The 18,492-nt window shown below is 41.7% G+C and overlaps 1 protein-coding gene across 1 annotated transcript; it reads left to right on the forward strand.

Moving 5' to 3' along the window:
• The first annotated feature begins 2,168 nt into the window (after positions 1-2,168).
• On the forward strand, positions 2,169-16,094 carry LOC106580271 (interferon-inducible GTPase 5). Its single transcript, XM_014161092.3, has 2 exons — positions 2,169-2,844; positions 15,320-16,094. Exons 1-2 carry the CDS (start codon positions 2,271-2,273, stop codon positions 15,946-15,948), a joined length of 1,203 nt encoding a protein of 400 aa, XP_014016567.3. The 5' UTR covers positions 2,169-2,270; the 3' UTR covers positions 15,949-16,094.
• The last annotated feature ends 2,398 nt before the right edge of the window (positions 16,095-18,492 follow it).

The following is an 18,492-nucleotide window of genomic DNA, read 5'->3' on the forward strand; positions in this document are numbered from 1 at the left end:
AGCAGTGGCTAACTGACTACTTCCATTTACATTTACATTTAAGTCATTTAGCAGACGCTCTTATCCACTTACAAATTGGTGCATTCACCTTATAATATCCAGTGGAACAACCACTTTACAATAGTGCATCTAAATCTTTTAGGGGGGGGGGGGGTTAGAAGGATTACTTTATCCTATCCCAGGTATTCCTTAAAGAGGTGGGGTTTCAGGTGTCTCCGGAAGGTGGTGATTGACTCCACTGTCCTGGCGTCGTGAGGGAGCTTGTTCCACCATAGGGGTGCCAGAGCAGCGAACAGTTTTGACTGGGCTGAGCGGGAACTGTGCTTCCTCAGAGGTAGGGAGGCGAGCAGGCCAGAGGTGGATGAACACAGTGCCCTCGTTTGGGTGTAGGGACTGATCAGAGCCTGAAGGTACGGAGGTGCCGTTCCCCTCACGGCTCCCTAGGCAAGCACCATGGTCTTGTAGCGGATGCGAGCTTCAACTGGAAGCCAGTGGAGAGAGCGGAGGAGCGGGGTGACGTGAGAGAACTTGGGAAGGTTGAACACCAGACGGGCTGCGGCGTTCTGGATGAGTTGTAGGGGTTTAATGGCACAGGCAGGGAGCCCAGCCAACAGCGAGTTGCAGTAGTCCAGACGGGAGATGACAAGTGCCTGGATTAGGACCTGCGCCGCTTCCTGTGTGAGGCAGGGTCGTACTCTGCGAATGTTGTAGAGCATGAACCTACAGGATCGGGTCACCGCCTTGATGTTAGTGGAGAACTACAGGGTGTTGTCCAGGGTCACGCCAAGGTTTTCTTAGCACTCTGGGAGGAGGACACAATGGAGTTGTCAACCGTGATGGCGAGATCATGGAACGGGCAGTCCTTCCCCGGGAGGAAAAGCAGCTCCGTCTTGCCGAGGTTCAGCTTGCTGGTAGATAGTTAGCTGGCTAGCTTCTGTTGGGGTTCTGGTTCTAAAGTATAGAAAATAGCAGATCCATAGCACATTGGGTGAGGCGGGTTGCAGTAGAGTATGTTGAAACTGAGGTTAAAAATTAAAAAAAATATATACTAAATTTATACGAAGGGAAAAAAAGATATATACACGGGACACGACAAGATGAAGACAAAGACATCTGAACTGCTACGCCATCTTGGAACGCTATATTGTCAGGACTGTCATAAGGGCTAGTCCTGAGTCCTTTCTCTTTCCTTATGTATAGTTGATTTATATTGGTCCAGATGTTCTGATATTGTTATGACTTTAAAGTGGATGAACCGACATCCAAGTTTTTTCAGTGTTGTGTGATTTACTATGTTCTTTCTTCCCACGTGGTTCTCATCCTGTCCCTAGAGGTTCAATTTATATACTGTGTGGTGGCATATTCATTACAAGCAAAAACTGATGTATAGTTAAGATTTAAATATGATCTATGGCCTAAGTAATATTATACTGTAGGACGTGGTGACTCTAGTAGAACTGTAAAAAGTAACTGTCAAATCACTAAAAAGTTTGAGCTTTCTTGGAACAATACTATTTTAATTTCACCCCCTGCAGTCTTGCAAACTGAAAACATAAGATTAGCCTTGAAGATTAGACATTATTTGAAAACATGGAAATGTTCTGGTTTTGTAGCACAAATGTTCTCTCTCACTCACTCACTCACTCACTCACTCACTCACTCACTCACTCACTCACTCACTCACAGAGGGAGAGACATTTTCTGCTAGAACACTTCCCCTTTGTCTACGGTTTCGGTTCCTTTTAGAAACCGTTTCTGTACATTCGTGTCACCACCCAATGTTTCCTCACAGCTATTGGTTGTCACACCACCCAAAGGGGGTTGTATTTCATTGGGCTCTTAAATTTACACATTTTGAGTGATTGTTAACTGTTCCAGATTTGAAAATCTTACAATAAAATAAGTTGTTTTGAAGAGTCTGCAGTTTCTCTTCCTTTCTGGTTAGAATTTCCACGACAGTGGTCTGAGTGGGGCGGGGAAAACAAACTTTGCTGTTATTGGAAGAGAGGTTTGGAACTCTTTCTTATTGGTCTAACTATTTTTCCACCAGGTAATGTTACCAGGCAGGCCAAAATAAAATGTGATCATATACACATTTCCAGTTAATGGTGTACTTGTTATTTAACTTGTGTGTGTGTGTGTGTTTGTTGGCATGTGGGCATGTTCTAAGACTGCATTACCATATATATATACTGTGGCATATCCTGTTGTTCCTAGTCTCACCATTGTCAAACATACATTCACTTGCATTTATTGGAAATACGATTGCCATGAATAGCATTATGGAGAATATTGATGACAAAGAACTTTCATTAGTACAAAGAGAGATTGAAGAAGCATTGAAGAACAACAACTTGACCACAGCTGCAGGCAAAATTCAAGATTATTTGAAGGAGATTAATAATGTGGAGCTGAATATTGCTGTCACAGGAGAGACAGGCTCTGGTAAATCTACCTTTGTCAATGCATTCAGAGGCATGAAGGATAATGATGACGGCGCTGCTCCAACTGGTGTGGTGGAAACCACCATGGATGCAAACGCTTACCCCCACCCAAAATACCCAAATATGCAAGTTTGGGATCTCCCTGGTATTGGCACCGCTACCTTCAAACCAGAAGAGTACCTTCAGAAAGTTGAATTCGATCGCTTTGATTTCTTCATCATAGTCTCATCAGAGCGATTCAGAGCCAATGACATTTCTCTGGCCAAGGAGATCCAGAAGATGAAGAAGAAGTTCTACTTTGTTCGCTCCAAGATTGATAACGACATTAGGGCTGAGGGGAGAAAAGAGAAGTTTGACAAGGCTAAGACACTGGAAACAATCAGACAATACTGCATCAAAGGTTTGTCTACACACTGACTATGTACAGTACCAGTAAACATTTTGGAGACCTACATATTCAAGGGGTTTTCTTTATTTTTACTATTTTCTACATGTTGTTGAATAATGGTGAAGACATCAAAACTATGAAATAACACTTATGGAATCATATAGTAAACAAAAAAAGTGTTAAATCAAAATATATTTTCAATGTGAAATTCTTCAAAGCAGCCACCCTTTGCCTTGATGACAGCTTTGCACACTCTTGGCATTCTCTCAAACAGATTCATGAGGTAGTCACCTGGAATGCATTTCAACTAACAGGTGTGCCTTGTTAAATGTATATTTGTGGAATTTCTTTCCTTAATGTGTTTGAGCAATCAGTTGTGTTGTGACAAGGTAGGGGTGGTATACAAAAGATTGCCCTATTTGGTAAAAGACCAAGACCAACTATGGCAAGGACAGGTCAAATAAGCAAAGAGAAATGACAGTCCATCATTACTTTAAGACATGGTCGGTCAATGCGGGAAATTTCAAGAACTTTGAAAGTTTCTTCAGGTGCAGTCGCAAAAAACGTCAAGCGCTATAATGAAACTGTCTCTCTTTACATTTACTTTTTACATTTTAGTCATTTAGCAGACACTCTTATCCAGAGCGACTTACAGTAGTGAATACATACATTTCATTTTCATTTCATGCATTTTTTTTGTTTTGTTTTTTGTACTGGCCCCCCGTGGGAATCGAACCCACAACCCTGCCATTGCACACACCATGCTGGCGTTGCAAACACCATGCTCTACCAACTGATCCACAGGGAAGGAACCGCCACAGGAAAGGAAGACCCAGAGTTATGTAATGGGTGTGTGTCGGTGGCAGGGAAGTCAGGCGCAGGAAAACGAACTTGGTATAAACTGAGTCGTTTAACCTCTCTAGGGTAGGGGGCAGTATTTGCACGGCCGGATAAAAAAACGTACCCGATTTAATCTGGTTATTACTACTGCCCAGAAACTAGAATATGCATATAATTATTGGCTTTGGATAGAAAACACCCTAAAGTTTCTGATCCATAGTTATGTTCAAATATCCTCTGTTTTGTTTGTGCGTTCAAGACACTATCCGAAGGGTGATGCGCCCGACGCGTTTCGTGACAAAACATTTCTAAATATTCCATTACCGTACTTCGAAGCATTTCAACCGCTGTTTAAAATCAATTTTTATGCAATTTTTCTCGTAAAAAAGCGATAATATTCCAACCCTGTTTTCGTTCAAACACGAAAGAATAAAAACATGGTGTTGCCTCGTGCACGCGCCTCCAGTCTCATTGTTCTCTGATCGAACACTATCCAAATGCGCTACTGTTTTTCAGCCAGGGGCTCCAAAGGCATCATTCACCGTTTTGCCGCCTTCTGAGAGCCTATGGGAGCCGTAGGAAGTGTCACGTTACAGCAGAGATCCTCAGTTTTCAATAAAGAGAGTGTAGAAGGCCAAGAAATGGTCAGAGAGGGCACTTCCTGTAAGGAATCTTCTCATGTTTTGGCCTGCCAAATTAGTTCTGTTATACTCACAGACACCATTCAAACAGTTTTAGAAACTTTAGGGTGTTTTCTATCCAAAGCTAATAATTATATGCATATTCTAGTTTCTGGGCAGTAGTAATAACCAGATTAAATCGGGTTCTTTTTTTATCCGGCCGTGAAAATACTGCCTCCTATCCATAACAGGTTAACGAGAGTCTTGTCTTTAAAATGGTGTAAAATAGTCATATGTTTGAGAAATTGAAGTAATAGCATTTCTAAGGTATTTGAATAACGCGCCACGGGATTCCACTGGCTGTTGAGTAGGTGTGACGATTTCGTCCCACATACCCTAGAGAGGTTAATAAGTGCTCATAAAACTCCAAAAACCAAAATATACAAAAAATAATATAAATAGGTACAAAACCCGTCGCACACCGACACGACTTGCACATAACATACAATAAAACAATCTCCGACAAGGACTTGAGGGGAAGCAGAGGGTTAAATACACAACATGTAATTGATGGGATTGGAACCAGGTGTGAAGGAAGAAAAGACAAAATCCAATGGAAAATGAAAAATGGATCAGTGATGGCTAGAAGGTCGGTGACACAGACCACCGAACACCGCCCAAACAAGGAGAGGGACTGACTTCGGCGGAAGTCGTGACAAGTTACCTCTGCTGCAGAGAAGTTCATTAGAGTTACCAGCCTCAGAAATTGATGCACAAATAAATGCTTTACAGAGTTCAAGAAACAGACACATCTCAACATCAACTGTTCAGAGGAGACTGCGTGAATCAGGCCTTCATGGTTGAATTGCTGCAAAGAAACAACTACTAAAGGACACCAATAATAAGAAGTGACTTGCTTGGGCCAAGAAACACGAGCAATGGACATTAGACCGGTGGAAATCTGTCCTTTGTTCTGGAGTCCAAATTGGAGATTTTTGGTTCCAACCGCCGTGTCTTTTTGGAATGCAGAGTAGGTGAAGGGATGGTTTCTACATGTGTGATTCCCACCATGAAGCATGGAGGAGGAGGTGTGATGGTGTGGAGGTGCTGTGCTGATGACACTGTCTGTGATTTATTTAGAATTCAAGGCACACTTAAAACTTCTTTGGGCAAGGCATCCCGCTTGCCGGACAACCTCCGGTGAAAGTGTCTTATATTGGTTGAAAGCTTAAATTCTTGTTAATCTAACTGCACTGTACCCCTAAACTTTATTTCAACAAGTCAGAGAACGTTTCAATGTAATCCTCAGTTACCCTAAAATGTAATTAAACTATAATATTTCATACAGAAAGAAGTATGTTCAATAGGAAAACGATATTAGCAGGTGCGTGTCCTCTTCGTCATTCGCGCATACACGAATGTCCAAGTCAGGGGTTCCTGTAGTAAAACTCACGTCTTACTCGTTTTGAAAGAAACAAGCCTGAAACCTTGAACAAGGACTACTGAGACCCAGTGGAAGCCATAGGAATTGCATACTGGGAGCTAGATTACATTTTTTCACTATACGTTTCATTGGAAGAACATGGGCTCTTTTCTTTGGATTTTCTCCTACCATATCTATTTTGTTAAAGTCTCCAACATAATTTTAACACTTCTACAAACTTAAAAGTGTTGTCGTTCCAATGGTACCAATTATATGCATTTCCTGGCTTCAGGGCCTGAGCAACAGGCAGTTTACTTTGGGCACGTCAGTCAGGCGGAAATTGAGAAAAAAGGACCCTAGCCCAAACAAAATTAACGAGCATGGCTACCACAGTATTCTGCAGCAATAATATGCCACCCATCTGGTTTGCACTTAGTCGGACTATCATTTGTTTTTCAACAGGACAATGACCTAACACTTCTCCAGGCTGTCTATTTGCCAAGAAGGAGAGTGAATTAAAATGACGCCGGAGCAGAAGGCAGTATGTGCCCCCAACCGATTGTGTTTTTTTGTTTGTTTATCTGTGTTTGTAACTTATTTTTTTACTATTTTTTTGTACATAATGTTGCCGCTACCATCTCTTATGACCGAAAATAACTTCTAGACATCAGGACTGCGATTACTCACCACGGACTAGCAGAATCCTTTTTCTTCATTCACGACTCTGACGAGCCTGAGGAGGAGGATGTACGGCTCCCTCGGGAAAAGGCCCCGACCCCAGTAATCTGCATGAAGAGGAGGCGGAGAAAAAGAGGCCGAAGGGCGGGCTGCCTTCTGAGGAGTAGGCAGTGATCAAATAAACCCCCACTCCCCCCAATTCTGCTCACAAACATGCAACCATTGGACAATAAAATGGACGAGTTACTGGGTAGATTAACCTACCAACGGGACATTTAAACTGTAACATCTTATGCTTCCCGGAGTCGTGGTTGAACGACGACAATATCAACATACAGCTGGCTGGTTATACGATGTTCCGGCAGGATAGAACAGCAGCGTCTGGTAAGACAAGGGGCGGCGGTCTATGTATTTTTGTAAACAGCTGGTGCACGATATCTAAGGATGTCTCGAGCCATTGCTCGCCTGAGGTAGAGTTTCTCATGATAAGCTGCAGACCACATTACCTACCGAGAGAGTTCTCATCTATATTCTTTGTAGCTGTTTATATACAACCACAGTCAGAGGCTGGCACCAAGAAATCATTGAATGAGCTGTATTCCGCCATAAGCAAACAAGAAAACGCTCACCAATAGATGGTGCTCCTAGTAGCCGGGGACTTTAATGCAGCTAAACTTAAATCAGTTTTACCTAATTAATATCAACATGTTAAATGTGCAACCTGAGGGAAAAGAACTCTGGACCACCTATACTCCACACACAGAGATGCATACAAAGCTCTCCCTCGCCCTCCATTTGGCAAATCTGACCATAATTCTGTCCTCCTGATTCCTGCTTACAAGCAAAATTGAAAGCAGGAAGCCTCAGTGACTAGATCAATAAAAAAGTGGTCAGATGAAGCAGATGCTAAGCTACAGTACTGTTTTGTTAGCATAGACTGGATTTTGTTCAGGGATTCCTCCAATGGCATTGAGGAGTACACCACATCTGTCATTGGCTTCATCAATAAGGACATCGATGACGTCGTCCCCACAGTGACCGTACGTACATACCCCAACCAGAAATCATGGATTACAGGCAGCATCCGCACTGAGCTAAAGGCCAGAGCTGCCGCTTTCAAGGAGCGGGACTCTAACCTGGAAGCTTATAAGAAATCCCGCTATGCCATCCAATGAACCATCAAACAGGCAAAGCATCAATACAGGACTAAGATCGAGTCTTATCACACCGGCTCTGACACTCGTCAGATGTGGCAAAGCCTGCAAACCATTACAGACTTCAAAGGGAAGCACAATAGCCCCAACAGATCCACAGATGATGCAGGCTCTATTGCACTCCACACTGCCCTTTCCCACCTGGACAGAAGGAACACCTATGTGAGAATGCTATTCATTGACTACAGCTCAGCATTCAGCACCACAGTGACCTCAAAGCTCATCAATAAGCTAAGGACCCTGGGACTAAACATCTCCCTCTGCAACTGGATCTTGGACTTTCTGACGGGCCGCCCTCAGGTGGTAAGGGTAGGTAACAACACATCCGCCACGCTGATCCTCAACACACGTTCCCCTCAGGGGTGCGTGATCAGCCCCATCCTGTACTCTCTGTTCACTCAAGACTGCACGGCCTGACACGACTCCAACACCATCATTACATTTGCAGATGACACAACAGTGGTAGGCCTGATCACCGACAACAACGAGACAGCCTATAGGGAGGAGGTCAGAGACCTCGCTGTGTTGTGCCAGGACAACAACCTCTCCCTCAAAGTGATCAAGACAAAGGAGATGATTGTGGAGGACTGAGCACGCCTACATTCACACCGACAGGGCTGCAGTGAAGCAAGTTGAGAGCTTCAAGTTCCTTGGGGTCCACATCACCAACAAACTAACATGGTCCAAGCACACCATGACAGTCGTGAAGCGGGCACAACAAAACCTATTCCCCCTCAGGAGACTGAAACGATTTCTCATGGGTCCTCAGATCCTCAAAAGGTTCTACAGCTGCACCATTGAGAGCATCCTGACTGGTTGCATCACTGCCTGGTATGGCAACTGCTTGGCCTCCGACCACAAGGCACTACAGAGGATAGTGCGAATGGCCCAGTACATTACTGGCTCCAAGTTTCCTGCCATCCAGGACCTCTATACCAGGTGGTGTCAGGGGAAGGCCCTGAAAATTGTCAGACTCCAGCCTCCCTAGTCATAGACTGTTCTTTCTGCTACCACACGTCAAGCGGTACCGGAGCGCCAAGTCTAGGTCCAAGAGGCTTCTAAACAGCATCTACCCCCAAGCCATAAGACTCCTGAACATCTAGTCAAAATGCTACACAGACTATTCACATTACCCTCCCTACACTCTCCGAAACACAGCCACTCTCTGTTAACCTGTTAGGGCTAGGAGGCAGTATTGACACGGCTGGATAAAAAACGTACCCGATTTAATCTGGTTACTACTCCTGCCCAGTAACTAGAATATGCATATAATTATTGACTTTGGATAGAAAACACTCCAAAGTTTCTAAAACTGTTTGAATGGTGTCTATGAGTATAACAGAACTCAAATGGCAGGTCAAAACCTGAGAGATTCCTTTACAGGAAGTGGCCTGTCTGACCATTTATTGTCTTTCTTTGACATCTTATTCCATTACAAAGGATCTCTGCGGTAACGTGACACTTCCCACGGCTCCAATAGGCTCTCAGAGCCCGGGAAAAACCTGAATGTCGTCATTCCAGCCCCAGGCTGAAACACATTATCGCCTTTCTCAAGTGGCCGATCAAGGGACTGTGGGCTTAGGCGCGTGCACAGGCAGCCCCCGTCTTTGTGTTTTTTCCTCTGTTTACCGAAAAAGGAGATTCCCGGTCGGAATATTATCGCTTTTTTACGAGATAAATTGCATAAAAATTGATTTTAAACAGCGGTTGACATGCTTCGAAGTACGGTAATGGAATATTTAGAATTTTTTTGTCACGAATTGCGCCATGCGCGCGACCCTGATTTACCATTTCGGATAGTTTCTGGAACGCACGAACAAAACGCCGCTATTTGGATATAACGATGGATTATTTGGGACCAAACCAACATTTGTTAATGAAGTAGAAGTCCTGGGAGTGCATTCTGACAAAGACAACAAAGGTAATACAATTTTTGTTATAGTAAATCTGATTTTGGTGAAGGCTAAACTTGCCGGGTGTCTAAATAGCTAGCCCGTGATGGCTGGGCTATGTACTTAGAATATTGCAAAATGTGCTTTCACCAAAAAGCTATTTTAAAATCGGACATATCGAGTGCATAGAGGAGTTCTGTATCTATAATTCTTAAAATAATTGTTATGCTTTTTGTGAACGTTTATCGTGAGTAATTTAGTAAATTGTTAGTAAATTCCCCGGAAGTTTGCGGGGGGTATGCTAGTTCTGAACGTCACATGCTAATGTAAAAAGCTATTTTTTGATATAAATATGAACTTGATTGAACAAAACATGCATGTATTGTATAACATAATGTCCTAGGTGTGTCATCTGATGAAGATCATCAAAGGTTAGTGCTGCATTTAGCTGTCTTCTGGGTTTTTGTGACATTATATGCTAGCTTGAAAAATGGGTGTCTGATTATTTCTGGCTGGGTACTCTGCTGACATAATCGAATGTTTTGCTTTCGTTGTAAAGCCTTTTTGAAATCGGACAGTGTGGTTAGATTAACGAGAGTCTTGTCTTTAAATAGCTGTAAAATAGTCATATGTTTGAGAAATTGAAGTAATAGGATTTTTAAGGTATTTGAAAATCGCGCCACTGGATTACACTGGCTGTTACGTAGGTGGGACGATTACGTCCCGCCTAGCCCAGAGAGGTTAACATCCATAAATAGTCACTTTAATTGAATCTACAGTGCCTTGCGAAAGTATTCGGCCCCCTTGAACTTTTTGACCTTTTGCCACATTTCAGGCATCAAACATAAAGATATAAAACTGTAATGTTTTGTGAGGAATCAACAACAAGTGGGACACAATTATGAAGTGGAACGAAATTTATTGGATATTTCAAACTTTTTTAACAAATAAAAACGGAAAAATTGCCCGTGCAAAATTATTCAGCCCCTTTACTTTCAGTGCAGCAAACTCTCTCCAGATGTTCAGTGAGGATCTCTGAATGATCCAATGTTGACCTAAATGACTAATGATGATAAATAGAATCCACCTGTGTGTAATCAAGTCTCCGTATAAATGCACCTGCTCTGTGATAGTCTCAGAGGTCCGTTTAAAGCGCAGAGAGCATAATGAAGAACAAGGAACACACCAGACAGGTCCGAGATACTGTTGTGGAGAAGTTTAAAGCCGGATTTGGCAACAATGCAAAACGTTATGTTTGGCGTAAAAGCAACACAGCTCATCACCCTGAACACCTCATCCCCACTGTCAAACATGGTGGTGGCAGCATCATGGTTTGGGCCTGCTTTTCTTCAGCAGGGGCAGGGAAGATGGTTAAAATTGATGGGAAGATGGATGGAGCCAAATACAGAACCATTCTGGAAGAAAACCTGATGGAGTCTGCAAAAGACCTGAGACTGGGACGGAGATTTGTCTTCCAACAAGACAATGATCCAAAACATAAAGCAAAATCTACAATGGAATGGTTCACAAATAAACATATCCAGGTGTTAGAATGGCCAAGTCAAAGTCCAGACCTGAATCCAATCGAGAATCTGTGGAAAGAACTGAAAACTGCTGTTCACAAACGCTCTCCATCCAACCTCACTGAGCTCGAGCTGTTTTGCAAGGAGGAATGGGCAAAAATGTCAGTCTCTCGATGTGCAAAACTGATAGAGACATACCCCAGGCAACTTACAGCTGTAATCGCAGCAAAAGGTGGCGCTACAAAGTATTAACTTAAGGGGGCTGAATAATTTTGCACGCCCAATTTTTCAGTTTTTTATTTGTTAAAAAAGTTTGAAATAGCCAATAAATTTCGTTCCACTTCATGATTGTGTCCCACTTGTTGTTGATTCTTCACAAAAAATTACAGTATTATATCTTTATGTTTGAAGCCTGAAATGTGGCAAAAGGTCGAAAAGTTCAAGGGGGCCGAATACTTTCGCAAGGCACTGTACATGCAGTTGAAGTTGGAAGTTTACAAACACCTTAGCCAAATTCATTTAAACTCCGTTTTTCACAATTCCTGACATATAAACCTAGTAAAAATTCCCTGTCTTAGGTCAGGTAGGATCACAACTTTATTTTAAGAATATGAAATGTCAGAAAAATAGAGAAAATGATTTATTTCAGCTTTTATTTCTTTCATCACATTCCCAGAAGTTTACATACACTCAATTAGTATTTGGTAGCATTGCCTTTAAATTGTTTAACTTGGATCAAATGTTTCGGGTAGCTTTCCACAAGCTTCCCACAATCAGTTGGGGGTATTTTGGCCCATTCTTCCTGACAGAGCCAGTGTAACTGAGTCAGGTTTGTACGCCTCCTTGCTCGCAAACACTTTTTCAGTTCAACCCACACATTTCTATAGGATTGAGGTCAGGGGTTTGTGATGGCCACTCAAATACCTTGACTTTGTTGTCCTTAAGTCATTTTGCCAAAACTTTGGAAGTATGCTTGGAAGACCCTTTTGCGACCAAGCTTTAACTTCTTGACTGATGTCTTGAGATGATGCTTCAATATATCCACATCATTTTCCTCCCTCATGATGCCATCTATTTTGTGAAGTGCATCAGTCCCTCCTGCAGCAAAGCACCCCCACAACATGACGCTGCCTCCCCCGTGCTTCACGGTTGGGATGGTGTTCTTCGGCTTGCATGCCTCCCGCTTTTTCCTCCAAACATAACAATGGTCATTATGGCCAAACAGTTCTATTGTTGTTTCATAGGACCAGAGGACATTTCTCCAAAAAGTATGATCTTTGTCCCCATGTGCAGTTGCAAACCGTAGTCTGCCTTTTGTTGGCAGTTTTGGAGCAGTGGCTTCTTCCTTGATGAGCGGCCTTTCAGGTTATGTCGATATAGGACTCGTTTTACTGTGGATATAGATACTTTTGAACCTGTTTCCTTCAGCATCTTCACAAGGTCCTTTGCTGTTGTTCTGGGATTGATTTGCACCAAAGTACGTTCATCTGTAGGAGACAGAATGCGTCTCCTTCCTGAGCGGTATGACGGCTGCGTGGTCCCATGGTCTTTATAATTGCGTACTATTGTTTGTACAGATGAACATGGTACTTTCAGGCATTTGGAAATTGCTCCCAAGGATGAGCCATACTTGTGGAGGTCTACAATTGTTTTTCTGAGGTCTTGGCTGATTGTTTTTGATTTTCCCATGATGTCAAGCAAAGAGGCACTGAGTTTGAAGGTAGGCCTTGAAATAAATCCACAGGTACACCTCCAATTGGAGGTTTGGCCTATCAGAAGCCTTTAAAGCCGTGTCATCATTTTCTGGAATTTTCCAAGCTGTTTAAAGGCACAGTCAACTTAGTGTATGTAAACTTCTGACCCACTGGAATTTGTGATACAGTGAATTATAAGTGAAATAATCTGTCTGTCAACAACTGTTGGAGAAATTACCTTATGTCATGCACAAAGTAGATGTCCTAACCGACTTGCCAAAACTATAGTTTGTTAACAAGAAATTTGTGGAGTGGTTGACAAACGAGTTGTAATGACTCCAACCTAAGTGTATGTAAACTTCCGACTTCAACTGTACATGTACATACTACCTCAACTAACCTGTTCCCCCGAACATTGACACTGTACCGGCACCCCCCTGTATATATTGTTAGTTTTTTACTGCTCCTCTTTAATTACTTGTTACTTTTACCTCTTATTCTTAGCCGTGTTTTTTTTAACTGCACTGTCGGTTAGTGGCTCATAAATCTTCTTAGGGATAGGCATCCTGTTAATGGGACAGTTGTAAAACATGCAGCGACCTTGTGTCACGATCGCAGATATTAGAGAAACAACAAATGTCGGTACATAAGTGTCTTATATTGGCTGAAAGCTTAAATTATTTGTAATATAACTGCACTGTCCAATTTACAGTAGCTATTACTGTGAAAAAATGCCATGCTATTGTTTGAAGAGAGCTCCTAACAACAAAACACTTTTTTCTCTGTGATGGGTTTGATAAATTCACCTCTGAAGGTGAAATGTATACTTACATTCTGAAATCTTGCACTGATTTAGCATCCAAAGGGTCCCAGAGATAACATGAAGTGTCATTTTGTTAGATAAAATCCTTTTTCATATCCTAAAAAGGTCCATGTTGCATGCACGATCAATTTTGTATTTCCACTCGTTCAATTTGCAAAGAAAGGAATCTGTGAAAATCTAACCCTAAATGTTGTTTCAACCAGTCAAATCACGTTTGTATGTATTCCCCAGAGATCCTAGAACGTAACCAGACTTCACTACATCATTAGAGGTGTAGTATATCCTATAGGACACCAAGTTGCATCCTATAGGACACCATTGCATGCCAATGACGCGGGCGGTCTTCACTTGATCGACTAACTTTCTCAAACAAGCACCAATCGGGGTCAAACAAAGCTAGCTAGATAGCCAATGAGCTGGGCTTTATGGCAGTGTCAGGTAACCCCGTACCTGTCACAAAATGTAGCTGCTAACCTTGTGTGACAGAAAACCTTTTCCTTTTGGACAAAAATTATATGAACATGGAGAGTTATGAAGTTATGAAAACTGGGTGTATTGCAAATGTTGAACTTATAATATGGCTATTAATACTGAAAAAGGTAAGTCAAAATCCAAGTATATAGATTTGATGATATTCTAGCAGAAAAATGTAATGTGAAAGTGAATGTCTCCTTCAAGACTTCACACTTAATGTCATGTAGTTGGCTCATACTTCAAGTTAACCGTCTGAAACTTTGCACGTACACTGCTGCCATCTTGTGGACACCATCAGAATTACAAACAGAGTGATGGCTTGATGTGGGACCTTTCTGTTGCATTTCAAAGATGGTAGTATAAAATGTATTTTAAACTATCGTTTTTTTCTTTGTATTTTCTTCTACCAGATCTATTGTGTTATATTCTCCTACATTCAATTCACATTTGCACAAACGTCATAGTGTTTCCTTTCAAATGGTACCAAAAATATGCATATCCTTGCTTCAGGGCCTGAGCTACAGGCAGTTAGATTTGGGTATGTCATTTTAGGCAAAAATTTAAAAAAAGGGGTCTGTCCCAAGCATTTCACTGTAAGGTGTATTCGGTGCATGTGAAATCAAATCAAAGTTTATTTGTCACGTGCGCCGAATACAACAGTGAAATGCTTACTTACAGGCTCTAACCAATAGTGCAAAAAAGGTATTAGGTGAACAATAGGTAAGTAAAGAAATAAAATCACCAGTAAAAAGACAGTGAAAATGTGTCACCTGCAGAGCCTTGCTAAAAAAATGTGTCTAATAAAATGTGATTTGATGGAGTGCTGCATTAGATGACCTGGCCTCCACAAATCACCCGAACTGAACTAAATTGAGATGGTTTGGGATGAGTCGGACTGCAGAGTGAAGGAAAAGCATCCAACAGGTGCTCAGCATATGTGGGAATTCCTTCAAGAAAAGGATTCCAGGTGAAGCTGGTTGAGAGAATGCCAAGAGTGTGCAAAGCTGTCATCAAGGCAAAGGGTGGCTACTTTGAAGAATCTCAAATAGAAAATATATTTTGATTTGTTTAACACTTTTTTGGTTACTATGTGATTCCATATGTCTTATTTCATAGTTTTGATGTATTCACTATTGTTCTACAATGTAGAAAAAAAAATATAAAAATGAATGAGTAGGTGTGTCCAATCTTTTGACTGGTACTGTATATTAATGTGTTCTACTGCTAAACAAATACAAACAGAATTTGTTTTTTCATATTCTAGTTACTGTGTTTGTATTTAACTATACTTTGTTTTGTTCCTCAGGGCTTGAGGATCAGGGTCTGGGCTCTCCTAAGGTCTTTCTCATCTCCGGTTTTGACTTAGGTCTCTACGATTTCCCTGACCTGGAGGAGACAATGGAGATAGAGCTTCCTGACCACAAGAGGCATGTACTACTGTTGTCCATCCCTAATATAACCCTGAAAATCAACAAGAGGAAGAAGGAGGCTTTCAAAACCAACATGTGGAGACTAGCTATTTTATCTGGCACTGTGGCAGCAATACCTTTGCCAGGCCTTTCCATTGCTGTAGATGTAAGCATATTGGTATTTGAGATCCAGAGGTACTATCATGCTTTCGGTCTTGATGATGAGTCCCTGCAGAGCCTTGCTAACAGAATGAATGTGTCGGTGAAGGAGCTGAAAGCAGTCCTCAAGTCACCTCTGAACCAAAAAAAAATAAACAAAGATGTGATTGTCAAGTTGCTTCAAAGTGCAGCTCTAACAGCGGTGACGATGGCTGAGTTCCTGTTAAGTAGCGTTCCTGCTTTCGGCAGCATTGCTGCAGCAGGGATTTCCTTTAGTACAACCTACTACATGTTGAGGAAGTGTCTAAATGAGCTGGCTGATGATGGACACAATGTTCTGATGACGGCACTGATGGCCAATGAGTGAGATAATGTTCAAGGTTGAATTGCAATCTAGATCTGTGTTTGCATTCTTTCTTGAACACTTTCTTGAACACTATCTTCAAACAAGGAAATGCAATCAAGGAAATACAGTTAAAAGTAGATAACTAAATTATGCAGCTTGAATATAAATGTACAAATCAAATGTAATTGATCAACGGGACATTAAGTTCACAATGGTTTTAATATAGGCAAGCATGATTTAATGGCGTGGGTTGTCTTCGCTGCATTCTGATACCTACTGACTTCCACACTTAACAGCCTGAGCCAAGACGCAGAGAGATTGATGGGAGTAGCACTTGAGACGCCAGTCACTGAGTAGACTGATGGTCAGCCACTGATGGTCAGCCAGTAAATGTACAAGTCAAATGTAATTGATTAATGGGACAGTAAGGTCACAATAGTTTTAAAATAGGCTAGCATGATATAATCTTACTGCATTAGAGGAAAAATTCATATTGGGATCTTTTGACTCATAGTAAATTACTCTGAAAATACAGTATATACTCCAAAAATATACATCAGATTTTACCATTTAACTTCAGTATAATCTATGTAATCCTAGACTTTTGAGACCCAAATCGGATGTGATTTGAAACTACATGCTATTTAAACGTTGCTCCCTCTAGAAAGTGGATTTGAAAATAATCCTAGTTTAGAATGAATCAATGTTAATCGTCCAATATATTGTATAAGTTGTGGTTCTACATGATAACATCAAAACAAAATAAATGATTGTCCAGTTCCCTAGGTGGTATCTCCTTAATCTCTGCTTTTTCTTTATTTAAGATGCATTCTGTAATCTCAGTGAATGCACATTGTAACTGTGATTACATTATCATGACATTCTCTTATAATGATAAAAATAAACGTTTATAATGTACAACAAAGGTGCTTGATTTTAGTCCTGTATTTATGCTTTGCCTGTTTAATGGTTCATCCGATGGCATAGCGAAATTTCTTATATGTGTCTGGATTAGTATACCACTCTTTGAAAGCGGCAGCTCTGTTTGGGATATGTACATAGAGTCACTGTGGGGACAACGTCGTGGATGCAGTTATTGATGAAACTGGTGGCTGAGGTGATATACTCCTCAAGCCATTGGATGAATCACAAAACATATTCCAGTTTGTGCTAGCAAAACAATCCTGTAGCGGAGTATCCGTGTTATGTTACCACTTCCTGCTTTGGTTTTTGCTTGTAAGCAGGAATCAGGAGGATATAATTATGGTCAGATTTGCCAAATGGAGGGCGAGGGAGAGCTTTGCATGCGTCTCTGTGCGTGGAGTAAAGGTGGTCTAGAGTTTTTTTCCCCCTCTGGTTGCACATGTGACATGCTGGTAGAAATGAGGTAAAACGGATTTAAGTTTGAATGCATTAAAGTCCCCAGCCACTAGGAGTGCCACTTCTGGATGAGCATTTTCTTGTTTGCTTATGGCCTTATACAGTGCGGTGTTAGTGCCAGCATCTGTTTGTGGTGGTAAATAGACGGCTACGAAAAATATAGATAACTCTCTTGATAGATAGTGTGGTCTACTGCCTATCGTGAGGTACTCCACCTCAGGTGAGCAATACCTCGAGACTTCCTTAATATTAGACATTGCGCACCTGCTGTTATTGACAAATAAACACACACTCCCACCCCTCGTCTCACCAGACATAGCTGTTCTGTCCTGCCGATGCATGGAAAACCCAGCCAACTGTATATTATCCGTATCTTTGTTCAGCCACAACTCGGTGAAATATAAGATATTTCAGTTTTTAATGTCCCGTTGGTATGATAGTCTCGAACGGAGATCATCCAGTTTATTGTCCAGTGATTACACGTTGGCCAATAGAACAAATGGTAGAGTAGGGTTACCCACTCGCCGACTAATTCTCACAAGGCACCTCAATATCTGCCCCCTGTATTTACGTCTTTTCTTCATGCGAATTATGGGGATTTTGGACCTGGTCTCGAAGAAGCAGTATATCCTTCGCATCGGACTCATTAAAGAAAATAGGCCGGCGAGTGTTGACCGTTTAACAGTCTGATGGCCTCGAAATAGAAGCTGTTTTTCAGTTTCAAATGAATGGTAAATAATGTATTGAGTTACTTTTGTTGTAAATAAGAATATAATGTTTCTAATCACTTCTACATTCATGTGGATGCTACCATGATTACAGATTATCCTGAATGAATCGTGAATAATGATTAGTGAGAAAGGGTCAAAGATCATATTCCCAACACATGCTAACCTGAGGGCCTGTTGTCCGGACCTCTGGCAGTCTCTATGGGGGTGCCACAAGGTTCAATTCTCGGGCCGACTCTCTTCTCTGTATACATCAATGATGTCGCTCTTGCTGCTGGTGATTCTCTGATCCACCTCTACGCAGACGACACCATTCTGTATACTTCTGGCCCTTCTTTGGACACTGTGTTAACGAGCTTCAATGCCATACAACTCTCCTTCTGTGGCCTCCACCTGCTCTTAAATACAAGTAAAACTAAATGCATGCTCTTCAACCGATCACTGCCCGCACCTGTCC

The sequence above is a fragment of the Salmo salar genome, chromosome 20 (genome assembly GCF_965601325.2).
Source record: "Salmo salar chromosome 20, fSalSal1, whole genome shotgun sequence".
NCBI classification, from domain to species: domain Eukaryota; kingdom Metazoa; phylum Chordata; class Actinopteri; order Salmoniformes; family Salmonidae; genus Salmo; species Salmo salar.